Genomic DNA, 24,585 nt, shown 5'->3' with positions numbered 1-24,585 from the left:
TTATTTCAATTTCACATTTTTTGAATGATAAGACTGTTCACTTCTAAACTTTAAGAGGGGAAAATGCAGTCAACTTGGGAATAGTTTCAATCAAAAGGCAAGCTTCAGACATAGCCAGGGTTTGCCTTTCTCTATAACTTGTTGATTGTACTTCCAACTTGTAAACTGATAGATTTTCTAGAACACAGCTCTACAAGACAGCCCACCACAGTCCCCAGATTCTGTCTCTGTAATAACACACATCTCTCACCAAAAAGGGGGGGGGGTAATTATTCAATTCTTCTTATAGAAGAAAAAGCTCTACCTAGCAGTAACTAGCTAGAATGTCATAGGAAAAATAATTAATTAAATAAAAAGATCTCAAGAAGGACATTTCACAAGTCACGGCACACCCTGAGGAATCTTCTTCCACATGGGAAATATTAAGAAGGTCTCACAATATTTTATGTGATTAATTTTCCTAATACTGAAGGGCGATCAATGAAAAACTGAGGTTATAATGTATGAAGAAGAGAAAGAAGAAATACAGGACATGTAGACATTTCACTGTTGATGGTCACGTCCTGATCTCAATCGGGGTCCATTTTCATTGTCTGTCAAAACTCACCATCGTCTCACTCACTGGTCAACAGCACGTACATGAAGGCGCAGAAGGGAATACACGGTCGGAAGCAAAGAACAAGGGTCACCCACAGACGAGAACCCGTTACTCTGCCTCAACAGCCCTAGGCTGCACACAAGTGAGCCAATCAGACCTTCATCTCCTTATGAGAAAATCATAGAGGTGAATCCGCACACACCTGGATCTGAGGTGCGCACTCCACCGAGCTACCACGTCACACCAGCACCACGTACCTGAGAAGGGTGAGCAATGCCCTGGCTTGAAAACGACCATCCGGCTGTCCTGATATTCATTAGGAATTATGAACACGCCTTCTGGATTACTGTGGGGCGGTAGGAATCCTCTTGGTGGATGGGAGCAGCCGACAGAGCTGCTTCATTCCAACGGTTAGTACAGAGATGAGCAAGGAACGCACTGAAACAGTGTTCTAGGCGTCCATGGAAACCTGCGGCCCCCTGGGAACAAAGCTCTGGCCCTACGGCATTGCTGCCGAAGTAGCGTCCTCAACCAGCTAAGCCAGTAGTCCTAAAGGACACAGAACCACCTTAAAATCACCACCGATTAGAGCAGGCTGGAAAACTGTCCAAAGTGGCCATCTGTTAAGAAAAGCAGGTTTAGCCAATATACCTAAGATTACTGGAGTCGAGAAGGAAAGCATGGAGACAAGACAGTGGCTGAGGGGAGACTGGCTTGCATCACACGCTGGTTTTTAAGTTACAGGGTGCCTGGGCAGACACACATCACATTTTGACTGCCATGTGCCTCCGGGTTCCTACTTACATCAAACGGAGCTGAGCTGGACTGGGCGTTCCGATCACACGGTTCCCGGAAGCAGTCACTGAAGGGAAGTAGGAGACCCATGGCAATGATCCGGGAGCAGAACTTCTCGGCTTCCTCCGGAGGCCCGTTCTCCTGCTGGTTGAAGAGCTTCTCCAGCAGAGTTCGCCCTGCAGATGAAACAGTCATTAGGAAGGAGCGCCGGCAAGTCACCTGGCTCAGAACGCTCCCGGGGGAGGGAGGTCTGGAAAACACAGCCCTGGGGCATCACGGTTGCCAAGACTACTGAGAGGCACAGACAGCAACGTCTCTATCACAGGGAAGACTGCAGTCGGAGGCCAGGGTTTCCCCACGGGAAAAGGCAGCTCAGTTTCCTGTCCCATCCCCCAAAACATCCCCTGCCCCCAAAGAGGATGATCATGGGATGGGCTGTACATTTTCCCCCTGAAGAAGGACCCAGCCTTTTGGATCTCACTGGTAACCCTCCTTCCTGTTTACGCTGCTGATGGTTCTCTGCGGGGCAGTTACCGACCACCACGTGGGCTAAGAAATGTCAGTGACTGGGGCGCCTGGGTGATTCACTGGGTTCAAGCCTCTGCCTTCGGCTCAGGTCATGATCCCAGGATGATCCCAGAGTCCTGGGATCCAGCATGTGTAGGGCTCTCTGCTCAGCAGGGAGCCTGCTTCTTCCCCTCTCTCTCTCTCCCTGCCTGCTTCTCTGCCTACTTGTGATCTCTCTCTCTCTGTCAAATAAAATCTTTAAAAAAAAAAAAAATGTCAGTGACTGATATTCACAGTCTCTGGCATGGCAATGGTGGGGGAAGGGGGGTGAGGGGGGGCAGGGAATGAGGAGACAGGAGGCAGGCAAAGGCCCCAACCCCTGAGGAAAGTGTTGTCAGCCAATTCGTCACCCTGAAGAGGAACGTGACAGGCTCAAAATCCTCTCACATACTCCTCAGAATCATAGCTCTACAGTAGCTGCAAACTTCAGTTTTTGTTTCCCAAATAGAGACACGAGAACAGATGCACGAGAGGAGGCCACTGGCTGAGGACCCCAGAGAGCCCGGGTCTACCTCGTGCCATGGTTCTCAATCCTAGTTGGACCTTAGAGTCATCTGGGACAACAGAATGATCAGAAGTCCCTAATTCATTTCTGATACGAATTGCTCTCTAATAGACTATCCTATAGAAATTGATTTAGCCGATTTCTCCATTAGTCAACTCCGGTAGAAGAAATGGAAAATCTCTAGGGTTCCTTTCAGGGGCACAACTGCTCCCTCAGTTTTTGCCCTGTTCCTGCCCCTAACTCTAATTAGTGGATTCATTCTTCAAAGTTAGATTAAAACCACTTATCCAGAAAAGACTCCAGTGACCCCCTTCCATACTCTCCTGGTGCCCTTCCTCGTACCTTGTGCAACTAATGATTTTAATTAATCATGTGTATACTTATTTGTTTAATATCTATGCCTCTTGGGGCACCCAGGTAGCTCAGTCAGTTAAGTGTCTGTCTTGGGCAGGTCATGATCCCAGAGGGTCCTAGACTGGGGGCCCTTGTGGTACTGGGCTCCTGGGTGAGCAGGAAGCCTGCTTCCGCCTCTCCCTCTGCCCCTCCCACCACTCCCACTGGCATTCTCTCTCTCTCAAAATAAAATCTTTAAAAAAAAATACCTACACCTCTTCCTAAAATAAACTCTCTGACAGCCAGCATATATCCTGCAAACGTGGCCTCTCACACCTAATAAGTATCCATCAATATATTTTAGGGTTTCGAGATAAATGCGATGCTAAGGTTCTGCGACCAAGACTCATTCACATCATGGTTGGAACGAGAAAGAAGATAGATCTATGCCAGAGACCAGCAAGCTTTTTCTACAAATGGCCAAACAGTAAATCGTTTAGGCTTTGAGGGCCTTGTAAGGTCTCTGTTGCACATTCTTCGTTTTTGTTTGAATCGCTTTCCCAATGTGAGAAGCATTCTTAGCCTGGGGTGCTGTGAACCAGGCCCAGGTCTGGACTCCAGGTCTGAATTTCAAATGCACAAACGCCTGCAAGGATCCTGGTCAGGCAACAGTCATGCCTTTTCCTATTTTTGTTTGTACAACAAAACTCAATTCAAGATCTGCCTCTGATATGTGGGATAACGAAGCACAGCATAAGAGGCCTTTTTACATTCTTCATTCTTTAGGGTCACTAGAGAATATTCTTTGGTCTCCCAGGATATTTTCTGGGGAGACATAAAGGATTTTTCTTCTACAGAACTTAAGTTTCCCTGCATGTAGCTAGAACCAACCACCTCAACTGTCAAGTGAGGAATTACCGGGACAGGACCATCTCATGCATCTTATGACTGAATACAGCCAGAAAATTAAGTACGTCTTTCCTGTAACTCAGAAGCTGTGTGTGACAGAAGGGGAGACAGGATCTTCCATGTGTGAGAGTATCTGAGTGTGAGTAAGTGTGTTTGTGTGTGTGTGTGTGTGTGTGTGTGTCTATCAAGCCAAAAAATGTCAGAAAGGGACATGCAATTATGAATTACGTGGAAGGGAGGAAAGCACAAGCTTCCGGGAACTTCAGCTCTATGATGAACAGATCCTTCCTCCAGGACTTCCCAACCACAACCCCACTGCTGCCTGGGGATGGAGAATTCTGGTGTCCCGAGCCCTGTCGGATGTCAGCAGCACCCCTGGACGTTACACACTAGACGTCGGCGGCACAACCCCTACTCTTCCCGTTCTACGAGCCTACGTCTCTCCAGACGTTGCCAGCTGTCCCCCACTCGAGAATCCTGCCTCGACCTCTCCGAAGAGACCTCACCCGCTCACACAGACAGTCACTCGCTGCCCTTCAGTCCTCCTCTGCATGGACAGCCTTCTGCATGGACACGTTCCGAGTCAGATCCCACACACACGGGGGGTAGGGAGTGCGTGACTGATTTCCTTGATCCCCTGAGCACTTTCAAATGGTTTATTCTCCTTCAAAACCATCAGATCTTCGTCATTTCTGCCACTGCCTAGACCACCTGTCATCCTCCTCCTTTCTGCCATCCACCAACTTCCTGTCACTCCCGATCCCCTCCCCGCCCCTCACGGAACAGCCTTGCTTCTGGCTCAGCCGCTGTGTTTTCGGCCCTTCCTCCTACCAGTGATTTGGAGATCCACATGGAGATCAAACCAGCATCCGGGGAAATACCTCACCTGAGATCCTGAATCCTCGCCTGCAGTCAGTTTCTTCACCCACACAAGCAACTCATTCGGAAGGCCACGTTCAGCCTTCACTCTAGCCCTCGATGGCTTTCCGCCACCCTCAGAGCAAAACACAGCTCCTCACCACAACTCAAGCCCCCACCTCGCCCCCCGCCTCTTGTCGGCTCTTTCTGCTCTCCCTGAAGGTGGTCTCACCTACTGGCCTCCTCCTCCTCAACACACAGAGGTCATGCTCACCTCAGAGCCTTTGGTACTAGAACATTCTTCTCAAGATACTTGAATGACTCACTCTTTCATCTCATTCAGGCCACTGCGCATTTGTCTCTTCCACTGAGAGAACGTCCGGACCCCCCTTCCTCAAAGAGCACACCAGTCACTCTTTTTCCCATTATTCTGCTTCGTTCCTCAGTGATCCCAGCCCTTGAACTTATGTGAGTCTGTGCTCTGTGTCCTTCTTATGTAAGGTGCACTCCACGTCGGCAGACTCCAGTGTTTGGTCACCATCTTCTACCCAGTACTCCAAGAAAGTCCTGACACAGTATAGTTGATGATTTAATGTTTTGATCAAAAATGAATCAATATGCATACAAATATCTGGGAGGAACATCTAGTCCTTCACTACAACCTTCTACCCTTTCAGCTCATATTCTAGAACCCCCTCTGAAGCTCCACTGTCCACAGGGATCTTGAGTCAGTCATCCCTTCCTCACACTGTCACTCCCTTCCTCACCTGCCTAAATTTCATTTTCCATCACTGCAACCACGTGCCTCAAACACTCCAGCTCCCCCGCCCCTCTCTCCCACCATGGTAGCCTGGGAAAACCCCAAAACCCCAATTCGTTACATTCTAGACACCGACCTTTTCTTTGCCTCCACCAGAGCAACTGAACACTATGAAGGAAAGACACATGCTCATTGCCTGTTTTCACTTTAAGATCTCGACTAGAAACCTCAATTAGGCCCAACATTGCTCTGTATTCTCATAGAAGCATAGTCTCCAGTACAACTTTATACATTTTCTCCCCCATTAGCCCAGTCTCTCCAATGATGAGATATAATGATCTTCTTAAATAATGTATTGAGAGAATAGGAAAAAGCAAGATAAACTGCAAATGTGCAAAAACACCCACACTGACGCCCTTCTCTGTCTTCTTCCTTACCCAGGAAGCAGGCCCTGCTCCAAACAAGAACAAGTTCCTCCCCTCATTGTGCCAGTAGAGTTCCTTGTGACATGGTCAGGATTTTACTTCTTTACTCCCTCTCTCTCCTGATTCAGGAACATTTCCTCCTTTACTGGACATTTCTAGCATCACATAAACGTGCTTAATTTAAAAAACAAAAAACAAAAAAAGAAAACCTCCCTTAGCCCACATCACTCCATACCCCCAACCACTGTCCCATTTCTTGATTTCCTTTCACACCAAAACTACGGACCAGAATTACCTACACTTGTTACCTCTAGCCCCTCACTTTGAGCAGTCTAATTTGCAAATCTAATTTGACCTCCATCCCCACAACGCAAGAGAAACCGGCAGCCAACACTGTATCAATAACATCTGTCTCCATCTTATTCAATTTCTTAGTCTCTCAGGAAACTTCCATTGTTGACTGACTCTTCCTCCTTAGAACACTCTGCTGTCCCCTCTCTGACACCACCCTGTACTTTCTCTCCTTCACCCGCCACTGTCTCTCCAGTCCCCTCTACTGCCATCTCGACTCAACAAGTCAATGTATGAGGGAGTGCTTGTTGGTTAATTCTATGCTTATTCTCTCAAATCTTCCTGTATTTCCGATAATCTCACCCAGGCCATACACACTCCGCTCCTTGAAACCAGACAGATTTCTGTCTCTGCATTAGCTGAGTAGGTCAGTGTGACATCATACACGGACAGAAGGAGGAGGCAGCTAAGTGAGATCCTGAACTGACAGGACTGGAAGGAAAAAATGAGAATTCAAAGAACCACCAAATGGGGAAGGAGTTTGTCAATTTTGGGTCTTCAACCTGGACTCAAGGCAAGTTGAAACCCAGAAAGTGGAAAGAGCATTACAGGAAGAGCTTCAAGGGGCAACTTTGCGATGCATGTCCATGATCTTTAAAAAGGTCACCCCCATGGGGCACCTGGGTGGCTCAGTGGGCTAAAGCCTCTGTCTTCGGCTCAGGTCATGATCCCAGGGTCCTGGGGTCAAACCCCACATCGGGCACTCTGCTCAGCGGGGAGCCTGCTTCCTCCCTCTCTCTCTCTCTCTCTGCCTGCCTCTCTGCCTACTTGGGATCTCTGTCAAATAAATAAATAAAATCTTTAAAAAAAAAAAAAAAAAAAGGGAGATCACCCCTTACCCAAAAATTCACCTTTCTAAAAATCAATCCTATGTAAATATTCAATATCTCCAAAAGAGTGATGCATTGCATGATAATTGTGAAGATTAAATGTCATACTTCATGTCAAGTGCTTAGCACGGTTCCTGCTATAACAATAAATGGTTATTAATAGTAAAAAATTGAAAGAAATTACAATGTATAAGAACAAAAATACATGGTAATAAAAAAGACAGCTTTATATACATGGCTATATATGTAGCCATTAAAATCATGCTACTATACCTGAGAACTTCCCTTATCTGGGGAAGGAAACAGCCTTTGTGTCTAAGAGGCAGAAAGGACCCTTCCCTAGATCAATAAAAATAGACAAACACCCCAGCATATAATAGTGAAACCTGAAAATCAAAAAAAGTGCCAAGGAAGCTTTCTTGAGAGCAGCTGGGGGAAGAGATTTCTTACATACAGCATGAGAAATATCGGAAGAGCATCAGACCTAACCACAGAGACCTGGCAAGCCAGAAAGGGCTGGCGAGACAGACTGAGGCACTAAATATGAAGAGCACGCAGCCAGGGATACTTTATCCAACAAGGCTGTCATTCAGAGTGGACAGAGAAATAAAGAGCTTCCAGGATCTGCAGAAACTGAAAGAGTGAAGTGACCATCAAGCCAGCCCTGTAAGAAATATTAAGGGGAATCTATAAAAGAAGAAATACCCCAAGAGTAATAGAGACCAGAAATTAACAGAGGCAATCAATATAAATGGGGACTTTACAGGCAATAAAATGGCATTAAATTCACATTTTTCTATAGTTGCTCTCAATGGGAATGGGCTGAATACTCCCATCAAAAGACACAGGGTTTCTGACTGGATAAGAAACAGGGCCCGTCCATATGCTGTCTACAAGACACTCATTTTGAACCTGAACACATCTCCAGATTGAAAGTGAGGGGATGGAGAAACATTTACCATGCCAACAGACCTCAAAAGAGAGTTGGGGTAGCAATCAGACAAATCAGATTTTAAACTGAAGACTGTAAGAAGATATGTAGACGGACACTATATCCTACTGAAAGGGTCTATCCAAAAAGAAAATCTAAGAATTGTAAATAGCTATGCCCCCAACATGGGAGCAGCCAACTATATAAACTAATAACCAAACTAAAGAATACATTTATAGACAGAGACTTCCAACACTCCACTCACAGCAATGAACAGATCATCTAAGCAGATCAACAAAGAAGCAAGAGCTTTGAAGGACACTTTGGACCAGATGGATTTTGTTCATACATACAGAACATTCCATCTTAAGACAAAGAATATACATTCTTCTCGAGTGCATATGGAACTTTCTCCAGAATAGATCATATACTGGGCCACCAATAAGGTCTCAAAAAATACCAGAAGACTGAAATTATTCCCTGCATATTTTCAGACCACAGAGCTTTTCAACTGGAACTCAATCACAAGGAAAAATCTGGAAGGAAGGCAAACAATTGGATATTAAAAAACATCTTGCTGAAGAATGAATCAGTGAATCTGGAAATTAAAGAGGAACTTAAATAATTCATGCAAATGAATGAAAATGAAACTAATTCATGAAAACACACCAATTCAGAACGTATGGGATACTACACAGGTGGTCCTAAGAGGGAAGTATATAGCCATCCAAGCCTCTCTCAAAAAATTGGAAAAATCCCTAATGCACAAGCTAACCTTAAATCTAAAGGACCTGGACAAGGAACAGCCAACAACGCCTAAACCAGGCAGGAGAAGAGAAGTAATAAAGATTAGAGCAGAAATCAAAGAAATAGAAACTAGAAGAACAGTAGAACAGATCAACAAAACTAGAAACTAGTTCTTTAAAAGAATTAACGAAGATCGATAAACCTCTGGCCAGACTTATCCAAAAGCAAAGAGAAAGGACCCAAATTAATAAAATCATGAATGAAAGGGAAGAAATCACCACCAATACCAAGGAAATAGGAAAAACCGTTAGAACTTACTACCAACAGCTATATTCCAACAAACTAGGCAATCTGGAAGAAATGGATGCCTTCCTTGAAACTTATAAACTACCAAGACTGAAACAGGAAAAAACAGATAATCTGAACAGACATAACCAGCAAGGAAATTGAAACCCAAAAGACTCCACCCCCAAATTATTAAAACTTAAAAACAGCAATTCAGCAATTTGGCAGGATACAAAATCAATACAGAGATATCAGTTACCTTTCTATCACTAACAATGTGACGGAAGGAAGAGAAATTAAGGAATCAATCCCATTTACAATAGCACCAAAACCCATGTAAGATACCTAGGAATAAACCTAACCAAAGAGGAGAAGAGCTGTACTCTAGGAACTACAGAATACTTACAAAAGAAGTTAGGGTGGACACAAAAATGTGGAGAAATATTCCACGCTCATGGATTGGCAGAATAAATATTGCGAAAATGTCTACGCTGCCCAGAGCAATCTACACTAAAGCAATCCCCATCAAAATACCATCAACATTTTTCGCAGAGCTGGAACAAACAATCCCAAGATTTGTATGAAACCAGAAAAGACCCTGAATCACCAGGGGGTTGATGAAAAAGAAAACCAAAGCTAGGGGCATCACAATGCCTGACTTCAAGCTATGTTAAAAACCTGTGATCATCAAGACAGCATGGTATTAGCACAAAAACGGACACACAGATCAGTGGAACAGAACAAAGACCCTAGCAATGGACCCTCAACTCTATGGTCAACTCAAATTCAACAAAGAGGAAAGAATATCCAAAGGGAAAAAGATGGTGCTGGGAAATGATGCTGGGAAAACTGGACAGCCACATGCAGAAGAATGAAGCTGGACCATTCTCTTACACCATACACAACGATAAACTCAAAATGGAAGAAAGCACTCGATGTGAGACTGGAATCCATCAAAATCCTAGAGGAGAACATAGGCAGTAACCTCTTCGACATCGGTCACAGCAACTTCTTTCAAGACACATGTCTCCAAAGGCAAGGGAAACAAAAGCAAAAATGACCTTTTGGAACTTCATCAAGATAAAAAGCTTCTTCACTGCAAAAGAAACAGTGAAACTAAAAGGCAACCCACGGAATGAGAGAAGATATCTGCAAATGACTGTAAGAAAAAAAGCTACTATCCAAGATCTATAAAGAACTTCTCAAACTCAACACCCAAAAAACAAATAATCCAGTCAAGAAATGGGCAGAAGACATGGACAGACTCTTTTCCAAAGAAGACATACAAATGGCTGACAGACACATGAAAAAATGTTCAACATCACTAGCCAACAGGGAAATACAAATCAAACCACAATGAGATACCACCTTACACCAGGTAGAATGGCAAAAATTAACAAGACAGGAAACAACTGTTGGAGAGGCTGTGGAGAAAGGGGAACCCTCTCACGCTGTTGGTGGGAAGGCAAGCTGGTACAGCCACTTTGGAAAACAGTGTGGAGGTTCCTCAAAAACTTAAAAACAGAGCTACCCTATGACCCAGCAGTTGCACTACTGGGTATTTACCCCAAATATACAGATGTGGTGGTTATTTACCCCAAAGATACAGATGTAGTGAAAAGAAGGGGCACATGCACCCCAACATTCATAGCAGCAATGTCCACAACAGCCAAACTGTGGAAAAAGCCAAGATGTCCTTCAACAGATGAATGGACAGAGAAGATATGGTTCATATACACAACAGAATATTACTCAGCCACTGGAAAGGATGAATACCCACCATTTGCATCGATAGGGAGGGAACAGGAGAATATTATGCTGAGTGAAATAAGTCAAGCAGAGAAAGACAATTATCGGATGGTTCACTCATGTGTGGAACATAAGGAATAGTGTGGAGGACCACAGGGGAAGGGAGGGAAAACTGAATGGGAAGAAATCAGAGAGAGAGAGAATCCATGAAAGACTCTGGACTCTGGGAAACAAACTAAGGGTTACAGAAGGGAGGGGAGGTGGGGGCATGGGATATTAAGGTGATGGGTATTGAGGAGGGCACGTGTGGTGATGGGCATTGGGTGTTATACAGAACTAATGAACTGTTGAACACTACATCAAAAACTAATGATGTACTATATGTCAGCTAATTGAACATAATTAGAAAAAAGAATAACTAAATTAATTTAAACATACCAAATATATGAAAAGGAATAAAAAATAAAAATAGATACCACTGGAGAATGCTAGGGCACTAAACATCACTGATAAAGAATTAATGGAGACAAGAAAAACATTTCCAGTATAAACTGTATTTCAGGGAAAATTAACACACCTAGTGAATAAAAAAAACTTTTCAATACAGAAAGTTCTAGCTAAAAGGGGCAAAAAAGTGACAATATTAGAAAATCACCCTTTTGCAATCCTTAATAAATTCCTTTTGTAGTCTTTAATGGTTGACTTAATGAATAGCTAATGGATGGGAAACCCATTAGAGAAAAAGTCAGCTGAAAAATTTGCAAGGAAGGAATCAAGCTGCCATTCCTAAACCCATAAATCATTCACAGCTTCAATACAATTGAGACAGGGAGACATGGCGAGCCTCCCGATGTGGGTTTAGCAAGAATTCAACAATGACTGTCTAGCACAGGTGCTATCCCCAGCCCCTGGGGGAAAAAAAGAGAACTGAACCATGTGTCAGAATGGGCCTCACTTCTAATCTAAGATACAGAGAGTTCTGAAAATGGACTAGTTACCAGATAATATTGAACAAATTTGATTGGCCTGCAATATAAATAATGACATTGTAGCATATTAAAAAGTCCTTTTTTTTTTGAGATGCATACTGAAGTACTTGACATTAACATGATGCCTGGTATTTGTTTCAAGGTATTCCATGAGAAAGTGTGTATTTGGGAGGGGCAGATAAAATTATTATAGTATTGATAATTATTGAAGCCAGGTGAGAGGAACATGGGACTCATCACACCTCTACTTGTATGTTGGGTCAAATCTTCACAACAAATATCTTAAATTATGCCATTAAAAAGATTAACAATTACATGGCCAAATAAATAGGGCGCACCTCAGTGGCCCAGTCAGGAGAACGTGCGACTCTAAGACTGCAAATCTAACAAGATAGCTTCCTTATTCTACAAAAACAAGAGACAGGGGTTCAGTTTATTAAAGAGTACGACTAGGGTAGGAACACGAAAGTTTTTACTTCTTCTAGGACCTGCCCTCTAACCGGACTGTACTGAGCTCTGTTTCTGACCATCAATATAATTTGACCAAGATGGAAGGACTAGACAGAGACGTGAACTTCCGTCTTTCTTCTTACAGCTGATGACTGGAGATGTAACTGGGACACACTGGCCTACTACATGGAATTCCTTGAATCTAAACAGCGGAGACTGAGTTGACAGAAAGCCTTGTGAATCTAACCTTATTTCTTAGTTGCGCAAACTGGCTGACTAGGACCTGGACACGGAGGCCCCAGATTCCCTATGGCACCCTCTTATGTACCCCGCCACCATACACACAGTTCAGGACACCCCATGAGTCCTGGTCCCCTGACACTACTCCTTGGGCAAAGCACCTACAGTAGACTGAGATGTGAAAGTGAAAGTAATTGGTCCTAGAATATGAGTAAGCAAGACTTTCCTTAGCTGTTCAGTTATTCAAAGCTTCATTTTCCTTCATATTTTCATATTTAATCAACAATACTTCCCAAGCTCTTACTAGGTGCAAAGTAGCTCTAAGTCAACTTCCCAAAAACCTATTTGTTGAATAAGCAAGTCATGAAAAGCTGCCGGTGAGCATGACAGGGGCTGCGGGGTGCTGCTTGCTAGGAGGTCAGCACCCAGGGTCAAGGGAACAGGGTTTGCCAGGGAGGCCACTCAGCAGCAGTACATGTGGTCCAGGGCTACTTATCAAGGAAATGCAAACAGGGGTAAAGGAAGAGCTAAGTTCGACCACTACCAAGGCAACACTCCCCTTGTAGCTATAGTAATGCTAGAACTTGAGAAAATTCTCGAAGGCCAATAAAATTCTCTACAATACAGACTGCTATAAACTCTATAGGTACATAAGAAGTGGTTTCTGGTGGATTTATGACTAAGTGCATGGGCAGGAGATGGACAAACTTTCTCAGGTTCTCCCTTCCTCTTCCCCTCCCTCCCTGGGCACAAATAAGAAACCCAATGGGAGCAGCAGTCTTTCTTTCAAACCCAGCCTCTAATGGTCATTTCACCAGTTGGGAATGCAGGACCAGGGGTGTTAGGTGCTCTGCACAAGGTCCCACTATCTTCATCTAAGAAAGGCTCGTCTCACTGATCACATGAATGACATTAATAATGTATAGCCTAAAGAAACCTAGAAGTGTGGTGTGGACCCATGGGCAGTTCTTTCCTTCTGTATAGAATAGAGAGGAGTTTCTACTTTCTGCCCATTCTTTTCCACTGAAAGTACATGGACCCTATCTCTAGACTTCATAAAATGCATCCAGGGGAAGAAGCATGGTATAGCAGGCAAAGCCTTAGGTTATGGAAACCCACTGCCTTGATGCCCTTCCTGATTTACCATTGTTCAAGCTATGGCTTCAGACAAGCTACTCAATTGTTCTTAAGCCTCCTCAGTTTCCTCATCTATAACCAGAAATAATCATCTTCATTACCTGCTAGGATCATTGTAAGAATTATTCTGAAATAGTTTTTGTAACAGGCTTAACACAGTGTCCAACAATTATGTCCTATCATTATTTTTATCAAGATTGATTTCAAAGGTTCTATATTGTTAAATGGGATAAATAAAAATTTGATTTAACCTAAAGAAAGGAAATCATAAGTAATCAATGGAATTCTAGGAATATACCTCTTACCTAAAAGCATTAGAAAAAGTACAATAATAAGCAAGATGATCACAGATTAAAATATCTTTGTCCACCAAGTTTTCATTTTTGTTTTTTCTTTTACATTCAAAAGATCTTAATGACATCAGCTAGGTAATATTTAAGACTCTGCTTGCTAGAATTCCTAACTTACGTTTTTTTAAAGTGGCATTATTTGTTAATAATTGGTTAAACTCATGTTAAAAATAGTATTCATCCAGTGACAGAAAAGTTATTAATCACTAATGTTCCCAGTTATTTCTGCACGGATCCCCTCTCCCTCCTCCTGCATATACATACACACCCTAGTTAGCAAAGAGTTTTCCCTTCAGTGTGGTATCAGCTTCGCAGTCATAAGACTATCCTCAAATACTCCTCTTGCATTGCTAAGCGAAACTCACAGGCTGGACAAACACGGAAATAAGGCCAAACGCAGTGATCCTCCTGCACAAGGATAAAGTAAAATCATGAGTCCCTGCCCGGAGTTCAGTTGGGCAGTGCGCAGTGATGCTATAAAAAGTAGAAACCCTGTGTTTTGGGCAGAACGATAGAACGTAAAGGGCACTTCCACCATCTATTATCAGCTTGCAAAGCAAAGCAAGGATTTACCACGAGGATTTCAACGCGACTGACTGAGGAATGAAAAGGTTCTAGAATCGGCCTACAGACTGGAGGGTGGTGATGCCAAAACTGGGGGCATGCTCTGCTCTCCTAATTTTTATTCCAGGGATCTTCCACTTCTGAGTAAGCCAGCAACTCTGGGAAAAGCTTCTGACCAACATTCTCTATGAAGATATAAAAGAAACAGACCACATGGTCTACACCCCGCTGGGGCGAACAACACAGTCAGAGACCAAAGCCCATGAAGGAATACTTGAAATGCAGTCTATTTAGAATATATTATCTTAATTAAACATTCTTGATGGAAATAGTTAAAAAGAGAAAGAGAGAAAAAGCAGCAAAGACAGGATATAACCAAACACTTAAGAGACTATTATTTGTCAAAGAACATCCTAGGTCCACCAGAGGACATAATCTTGACAAAAATATGCTCCCTGCCCCTTACTAATAATAATGCATTATGACAATGTGCTCAAATATTTGAGCAATATATCCCAGGTCACACATGGGGAAGGGTTACTAAGTGTAAGTTTGGTGTTGTTTCACGCCCCATAACATCATTCATTTATGAGTTTCTGTTTTAAATTTATACTTTAAGAGCCTCCAGACACATCATTGGTTTTTCTTCCTTTTGTGTATTTTTTTAATGGTTGAAAGAACAGAACATAACTGCTAGACTTTGAAGGGGGTCAGTATAAGTTTCTGTTTCTTCCACGTTCCAAATCTCATGCAAAATGAGAATTAAACAGCCTCGTTGTCTTAAGCTTTTTCTTTGATCTTCTAGATCAGACTTACCTATCTAATAAACTGCCACTGAAAGCCCATATTATCTATCAATGGAAATGATAAGAGGAAAAGGGCTGTTGACAAGCAAATCCAGAGTTAGACATTAACAATAATTGCTTAAGTTTAAGATGTTGGTGAATACAGAGCTATCACGTATTGTGTATCATCATGGACTGATGGTCTATGCAGGAGAAATAAAAATAACAGGTATGAGAGGCCAATTATGACCAAATAGAAGCTAACCTGTCTAGTTTCAGATACCGATGCTGCAAGTTTTACAAGAGGAACACCCTCCTCGCTGTGAAGATCTAGGGTTGTCTCAAGGCAAGAAGACAAATGTGTAGACAAAATGCTAGACACATCATAGGAAAAACACAGGTCAGAGGACACATGAAGGTAACTAACCCTCGGTCCCTACCTGCAGGGAAGAGGACCTCAGCTCAGGAAGGGATGCGAACAGATGAGGATGTAGGTCACTGGTCCCCAGACAGAGCTCCCTATGTGGACAGCATGGACTAGACACTCTTACAGGAAACTCCCTCCTCCGAGCACATCATCAGGCTCAAAACTCCAGATAAGGAAGAAATATGTTGATATTTAAACTTCATAAAACACTTGCAGATTGGCCTGCAGATGGGCTGGTTTTTCCAAGTCCTCGATACCATGCACCTTTAAAAATTTTCTGAAGATGCTGACTGCTCTGCCTGGTGAACTGGGACTTCCAGGATGCATTTTGTCACCTGACACTAACAATATGGAAAAGAGTATTAATAAATGTATCTGACATCAATTACAATAAAATGTCACACTGCAAAGCATTAAAAAAGTGATTTGGGGACTGCTGGGGTGGCTCAGTTGGTTAAGCATCCAACTCTTGATCTCATTCAGGTCTTGATCTCTGGGTCATGAGTTCAAGCCCCATACTGGGGTCCATACTAGGCATGGAGCCTACTTAAAAAAAAAGTGGAATCAATGCCATATACCACATCAATAAACAAAACAAAAAATCATATGAGCACCTCGATTGAGACAGAAAAAGCATCTGACAAAGTACAACATCCATTCATGATTGTAAAAAAAAAAAAAAAAAAAAAAAAACCTCAACAAAAAGAGGAAGGAACATACCTCAACATAATAAAGGCCATTTATGAAAAACTCACAGCTAACATTATACTCAATGGAGAAAAAGAGAGCTTTCCCTCTAAGGTAGGAACAAAATAAGGATATCCCCTCTCACCATTTTCATTCAACATAGTACTGGAAGTCCTAACCACACAGAGTAATCAGACAAGAAAAAGAAATAAGGTAAAAAAGTTAAACTGTCACTATTTGCAAATGATAGGATACTTTAGAAATTTCTAAAGACTCCAATAAGGGGTGCCTGGGTGGCTGGTTATGTGTTGGTTATGTGTCCAACTCTTGATTTTGGCTCAAGTCATGATCTCAGGGTTATGAGATCAAGCCCTGTATTGTGCTCACCATGGAGTCTGAGAGTCTCTCTCTCCCTCTCTCTCTGCCCCTCCCATCACTCTCTCTCTCTCCAATAAATAAAAGATTTTTTAAAAAAATTTTTAAAAAGCAAAGACTCCATCAAAAACTACTAGAATGGGATGCCTCGGTGGCTAAGTCGGTTAAGCTGCTGCCTTTGGCTCAGGTCATGATACTAGAGTCCTGGGACAGAGTCCCACATCGGGCTCATTGTTTCCCCCTCCCTCTCTGCCTACCTCTCTGCCTACTTGTGATCTCTCTCTGTGTCAAATGAATAAATAAATAAAATCTTAAAAACAAAAAAGCTACTAGAAAATTCAATAAAGCAGCAGGTTACAAAATTGATACCTGGAATTTGGCACTATTTCTGTACACTAATAATGAGCTAGCAGAAAGAGAAATTAAAGAAACAATCCCATTTACAACTGCACCAGAAATAATAAAATAACTAAGAATAAACTTAACCAAAAAAGTGAACAACTTGTACTCTGAGAACTATAAAACACTGATGAAAGGAACTGAAGATGACACAAACAAATGGAAAGATATTCCATAATCATGCGCTGGAAAAATATTGTTAAAATCTTCATACTACCCAACGCAATCTACAGATTTAATGCAATCCCTACCAAAATACTAGTAGCACTTTTCTCAAAACTGGAACAAATAATCCTAAAATTTGTATGGAACCCCAAAAGACCCCAAATAACCAAAGCAATCCTGGGGGGGGGGAACTTGAGGTATCATAGTCCCAGATTTCAAGATATACCACAAAGCCATAGTAATCAAAAGGGTTTGAAACTGGCACAAAATCAAACACATAGATCAATGCAATGAGAACAGAGACCTCTAAATAAACCCATGATTATTTGGCCAATTAATCTACGATAAAGGAGGCAAGAATAAATATAAAACAGAAAAGAGAAATTCTTTTTAATAAATGGTGCTGGAAAAACTGGATAACTACACTTTAAAGAATGAACCCAGACTACTTCCTAATACCATACACAAAAATACACTCAAAAGGGATTAAAGGCCTAAATGACCTAAAGACCTGAAACCATAAAAATCCTAGCAGAAAACACAGACAGTAATTTCTTTGACATTAGCCATAGCAACTTTTTCTAAATATGTCTCCTAGGACAAGAGAAACAAAAGCAAAAATAAATTATTGGGACTACATCAAAATAAAAAACTCTTTTACAGCAATAGAAAGCATCAAAAAAATAAAAAGACAACCTGTAGAAAGGTAGAAGATATTTGCGAATGACACAGCCAATAAGGGGTTAATATCCAAAATATATAAGGAACTTATTCAATTTAACACCAAAAAAATCTGATTAAAAAATGAGAAGAGGACCTGAATAGATATTTTTCTAAAGAAGATGTAGAGATGGCCGATAGACACATGAAAGACACTCAACATCATTCATCATCAGGGAGATGCAAATCAAAACCACAATGAGATGTCACCTCACACTAGTCAGAATGGCTAAAATCAACATGACAAGAAATAACAAAGGTTGGCAAGGACGTGGAAAGAAAGGAATCCTCCTGCACTGCCTGTGGGAATATAAACTGCTGCGGCCACTGTGCAAAACAGTATGGAGATTGCTCAAAAAGTTAAAAATAGAAATAGCATATGACCCAGTATTTCCATATTGGGTATTTACTCCAAAGAAGATGAAAACACTAATGTGAGGAGATCTATGCACTTCTATGTTTACTGCAGCATCATTCACAATAGTTAAGAGATGGAAGCAACCGAAGGGTCCATTAATAAATGAATTGATAAGAAACCATGGTACACATACACACACACACACACAGAGGCATGCACAGTGGAATATTATACAGCCATAAAAAGGATGTCACCATGCCATTTGTGACAACACGGACAGACGTAAAGGGTATTACCTAAGTAAGTCAGACTGAGAAAGAAAAATACCACATGGTTCTACTCACAAGTGGAATCTAAAAAGAAAAAAAAATGAATAAAGAAACAAAAAGCAGAATCAGACCTATAAATACAGAGAATAAACTGATGGTTGCCAGAGGGGAGGAACAGTGGGTGTTGGGCAAGATGAGTAAAAGGAAAGGGAGATACTGGCTTCTAGTTATGGAATGAGTAAGTCCCAGGAATAAAAGGCACAGCATAAAATACAATCAATGATATTATAATAACATTGTGCATTGACAGAAGTTAGCTACCCTTGCAGTAAATATGACACCATATATATATATATATATATATATATATATATATATTTGTCAAAAAACTAAGTTGTACACCTGAAACTAATGTAACACTGTGTCAATCATACATACATATATAAATAAATAAGACAAAAAATGTGACTTTGGTATATAGACCTTTGACTAGCATCACTACAGAGCTTATGAAAATGTGTATAAAGTTCATATTTGGCTTCCATCAAGGTTTTCTCTGAGAAAGGAAAAAAAAGCTATGCAACTTTGATTAATCAAGAGCTGAAATTTGGCAAAAACAAATCAAGAAATGTAATCTAACAAACCTAACAAAATTGGCCAAATGAGATCATAGAACATAAATAACAATGACTACCAACCATTTTTTAGGACCTATGTTAGAATATGGATTTATTTGGGGATTTTTTTTTTAAAGCTCATGGAGCAAGTCAAAGTTTAAAGGCAAACATGAGATATGTCAGAGAGAAATACTTTAAAAGAAAAAAATTAATTTTAGTTTATTAAGTTAAATCCAGAAAAGTGAATCTAATAAATGGCAGCTTCTAAAATACCTCTGGTTGAAGGGTTTGGGGCATATTTAAAGCAGTCTCAAATCGAAGGAATGAGACAAACAGACCACAACCACTGCTCTTACTTTAGAAGTCAAACATCATGGTCTTGTCTGGTTGTAAGGAAGGTCAGTGGTTACCAAGCTCCACCTCCCCAGGGTTAGGAGGATGCCGGTAGATCTTCATCCAGTCTGCGTGAACACCTCCCATGAACAGTGAAATCGCTCCTTTCAAGATCATCCACTCCAAGGCTGGACATTCCGTAAGGGACAGCCTCCTTTGTGTTCAGTTAAATCATACAACGCTTAGCAAATCTAGCTCCTCTAGGCTGAACACATTCAATTTTCTGCTTGGATCTATACCCCAAGTTTAAAGCTTTTCTCTGAGGTCAATGGAGAGCCACCGAATAATTGTGAGAAGAGTACTGAACATTCCCCTGGAAAGAACGGGATGAGTATTTCCAGAAATATGCTGAAATGTATTTTAACCAGTTTTAGTGTCTGATTGGATTTAATAAAAAGGAAGTGTGAGGAACTTGGCTAACTTGCACAACTCCCAGATTTTGGCTTAAGAAACAGGTAACAGTCCATGCCAGAACTATTACCATCCACCAGAGCAGGCAATAAATAAGGGAGCAATTTGGGTTAGAAGAAAGAGAAGTTGAGTTTGGATCTACTCCTATATTCCTACAGACACATTTTTAAGACAATAGGAAATCTGCACCTGGAATTCATGAAAGAACTGAACCAGACAGGCATGGAAAATGTTCTGGAGGGCAGATGTCAAGGTGGACGAGGAAAACCAGGTGAAGGTATGAAAAGTGAGCCTAAAATGTAGTGGGCAAACCAAGGAGAAATACGTAATGGAAACCAAAGGATGGGTGTTTTTCTGACTGGATAAAATATATACTTGTTTAAATGATGCCTTTAAAGTGCTTCAAATATTAGAGATTTTTATTAATGTTGAGTATAAAAAACCTACTAAATTAAAAGGTTAATGTTTCTGGATTTTAGGACTGTAACTCCCCAAAGAGAGCCATAAATACACAAAGACTAACATACAATAACAAAAAGAAAGCCACAACAACCACAATAATTTCAAAAGAATCTACACAATACACATCATGATCTAGGTTATATTCCAATTATTTTGCTGTAAAAAAAAAAATAAGAAAGAAACTACTGCCTTTAAAAGCCCGTATGACTATTGTGATATTATGATTTTTTAGGTTTTTTGAGAGAGAGCTGGTGTGAGTTGAGGGGTGGGGTGGGTGGCAGAGGAGGAGGAAGAGAGAATCCCAAACAGGCTCCAGGGTCCAGGGTGGAGCCTCACATGAGGCTTGATCTTAGGACCGGGAGATCATGACCTGAGCTGAAACCAAGAGTCAGGACCCCAGCTCGGGTCATGACCAGAGCCTAAGGTCGATGCTTAACCAACTGAGGCACCCAGGCACCTGATGAGATTATGATTTATTAAGAATACATATGTATGTATGAATATGTACAAATTGTACATGTGTACATACATGTACATATATGTGTAAGAATGCATACATATATATATGGTTTTCATCCAGTTCTGGTACAGAGCCTAAAACCCCTGGAATTTCTTAAGTGATAAGAGCAATAAAGGCATCTTGGTATTCACAACAAACCTCTTCCAACCACAGCTGAATTTATGTTAATGAGAGGACTTCTGCAAAGCACCTAAGGAGGAGGGCAGGTTGCCAGGGGTAAAAAAAAACCTTGTGAATAGAGGGCTGGAACTTCTAGTCTCACTCTTGACCTCCAGGAGGGGAGAGGAGCTGGCGATTGAGTTCAATCACCAAAGGCAATGATTGAATCAATCAAACCAATATAATGAAGCCTCCTTAAAAACCGGGAAGACTGGGTTAGGGCACCTCCACGTTGGTGAACACACTGGGGAGGGTGGCATGCTGAGAGAACGTAAGAGCTTCCACACCTTCCCCACACCTTCCCTACATATGGCTTTCCTCTGACTGTTCCAAGACATACCCTTTTATAATAAACTTTTATAATAAAGTTGTACCCTTTTATGGTAATCTAGTAAGAAAAATATTTCTCTGAGCTCTGTAAGCTGCTCTAGCAAATTAATCAAACACAAGGAGAAGGCTGTTGGAACCCACAGCTGGTCAGTCAGAAGTCCAGGTTACCACCTAGACTTTTGGTTGCCGTTTGAAGAGGGGGCAGACTGGCAGGATTGAAACCTTAACCTGTGGAATCTGCTGTTATCTCCAGGTAGATAATGTCAATATTAAGTTGAATTATGAAACACCTAGCTGATGTCATAAGGAATTGCTTAGTGCTGGAGCAGGGGGGGCACACATTGGATCAGAAACCCCAAAAACCCATATAGTTGGATCAGAATCTTAACTATACATTTGGATATTACTAACTAACCTTTAGGTTTAAAAAATATTTATAAAGGAAATCATGCCACATAACTGAAAGACATTGAAAAGATTTATCCAAATAATAAATAGAAACAATACAAAAGCAAGATACCTCTACCCTTAGCAATAAAACATATGAAGCATCAGCAAAGAAAACAGAAATCCTCCATGGAGAAAAGTCCAGAACGCTAGTAAAAGAACATAAGTGAGCTAAATTAATGAATTCACAGAAGTGACAATAATCCTTAATTTAATCTATAAATTTAATAAGAGATCAAATACCATCAGGACTTTTAAAGAAACTCCACACTTAGATAAAAGGCAACAGGTTCACCAACTTTGAAAAACGGCACACGTCCAGGTAATTATACACATTGCAAAGTCATTTTTAAAAACTGTATAGTAGTTACTGAAGACAGAAAATCAAACATAAAAGGAATAGACCCTCAGAAACAATCTTACCTATGTATGGGAATCATATAAATGTATATGAAAAATCAATGAGTAAAAGCTATAAAGGAGATGATGTTGAAAAACTGGCTTGCCATATTAAGAATAAAACTGAATCCGTACATTACATCACATGCAAGAAGATGCTAGATAGTTCAAAGGCTTAATATAAAAGGTAAAATGATAAAGCTAACAGAAGACTATGGAGAAGAGAATGTAACCAAGCAATAAGACAGGATTCCTTAAATAAGAAAATAGCACAAAACACAAGTGAAAAATAGCATTGATCACATCAAAATTTAAGCATTTCTTTTCAATCAGGGACACAACAAAGGTAAAGGAGGTATGAAATATTAGAGGAAGATATATATAATGTCTAAAACTGATTCTACATGTTAAGAGTCCAGTGATTACATACAACTGAGTCTACTCCAAATAGTTTCAACAGTAAGAGAGAGTTACTACAGGGAATTTCTTATTGTACAGACTCTTGGAAGGGCTGAAGAAAAAGACTGTATCATCTTTTTAGAACTACCCACCAAGAACCAAATTAAAACCAGGCCACCAAGGAAGTGGTTGCCTCTTCTCTGATCTCAAGTCCTGGGCTTTGAGAGCACACTCTCATTGCTAGAATTAGGAAGCCTCATGGCTGGATGTTACCTCTGCCGTCAGCCCCAGAACTGTGCTCCCCCAGCCACCAGCCACACCAGGAGCAGGGACACACCATGCCCCACCACCTCAAGAAAAGAACACCTGAACAGTAGACCTCTGATGACATGGCCCCAGAAGGATCTACAGTTCCACAGCTGTACATGTAAGTGCAAACAAAAAAAAGTTGGTCCTAGGCTTCATTTGGGTCTTCCAAATCAGGTGGAAATTCATCAAACCTAAGCCACATTTGAAATAAAACCTACAGGGGACTCTGAGAAGCATCACTTTTATGTTAGCCTCTAATATAAGGAAAGAACACCAGGAGTTTAGTGACAATCCTTCATATCCTTAACACTGGTAATAAAATAATATCAAGAATTTACAAAGATAAAGAGAACCCTTGTGAATAAATAAGGAAAATCAGGAAACCCTACAGAAAAAGAAAAGAGGCTATCAACAGGCAATTCCGATGGGCGTTACCCAAATGGCTAAAAATAAACAAAAGTTTTCTCAAAGGCCTTAGCCATCAGAGGAATATAAATAAAAAGTAAAACAAGATACTGCTTTCCCTCATTGGATTTGGAAAAAATCCAAAAATTAGGTAAGTGCCAATTCACTGCATTATTAGAGTAAAAACTGGGGAAACATCCCGGAAAATAATCTGACGGTACCTAGACAAATTAAGTAAATACTTTATGGCCCAGCAACCTCACTCCTGAATAAATATCCCACAGAAGTTCTCACACAGGAATGTTCAGCAGTGTTGCCTGTGGTTGGAGAGAAGAATGAGAGACCAGATGTGCATCCCTGTGCAAATACTTAAAATAGGAGGAATGTCCAGAGCAACCGCACTGCACAACCACAAGGTACATGAGTCACACACAATAAACGGTGAACTGAACTGTGGGGGCACCTGGGGGCTCCGTGGGTTAAGCTTCTGCCTTTGGCTCAGGTCATGATCCGAAGGGTCCTGGGATCAAGCCCCCGCATCGGGCTCTCTGCTCAGTGGGGTGCCTGCTTCCTCCTCTCTCTCTCTCTCTGCCTGCCTCTCTGCCTACTTGTGATCTCTGTCAAATAAATAAATTAAATAAATAAATAAAATAAAATCTTTTAAAAAAAGGTGAACAGTGCCCCCTGGTGTGTACAACCCAGCAGAACCCTCACTTTCTGGAATATTATAGAGCAGTAAGAAGCAATGAACTTGACAGATAATCACCCAGAAAAATGTATAAAGTTCTTTCCAAACCCTGCTGAGTTTTGGGGTGTTGTTTTTTTTTTTTTTAAGCAACACAAAGGGGCACCCAGCTGGCCCAATCAGTTATACAACTGACTCCTAGTTGTGTGCTCTCGGGGTCACGGGGCTCTGTGCTCTGCTTAAGACTCTCTCTCCCTCTGCTCCTCCCCACTCTCTCTCAAATCTTTAAAAATAAAAAACAAAAAGCAGCAGAAAGAATTCCAACTCAGGGGGCGCCTGGGTGGCTCAGTGGGTTAAAGCCTCTGCCTTCAGCTCAGGTCATGATCTCAGAGTCCTGGGATCGCGCCCCACATCGGGCTCTCTGCTCAGCAGAGAGCCTGCTTCCTCCCTCTCTCTCTGCCTGCCTCTCTGCCTACTTGTGATCTCTGTCT

General features: G+C 41.5%; 1 protein-coding gene across 2 annotated transcripts in view; it reads right to left on the bottom strand.

Moving 5' to 3' along the window:
- The window catches only part of FMN2 (formin 2), a 366,439-nt gene that overhangs the window by 328,012 nt on the left and 13,842 nt on the right, over window positions 1-24,585 (bottom strand). For both annotated transcript variants that reach the window (XM_044267009.1, XM_044267010.1), the window contains exon 2: window positions 1,403-1,569. In XM_044267009.1, coding sequence (XP_044122944.1) covers window positions 1,403-1,569 — 167 coding nt within the window. The remainder of the gene's footprint in view (window positions 1-1,402; window positions 1,570-24,585) is intronic.

This window comes from Neovison vison, chromosome 10, assembly GCF_020171115.1.
Source record: "Neovison vison isolate M4711 chromosome 10, ASM_NN_V1, whole genome shotgun sequence".
NCBI lineage: Eukaryota > Metazoa > Chordata > Mammalia > Carnivora > Mustelidae > Neogale > Neogale vison.
Note: the sequence above shows the minus strand (reverse complement) of the source record. Positions and strands in the feature narration are given on the sequence as shown.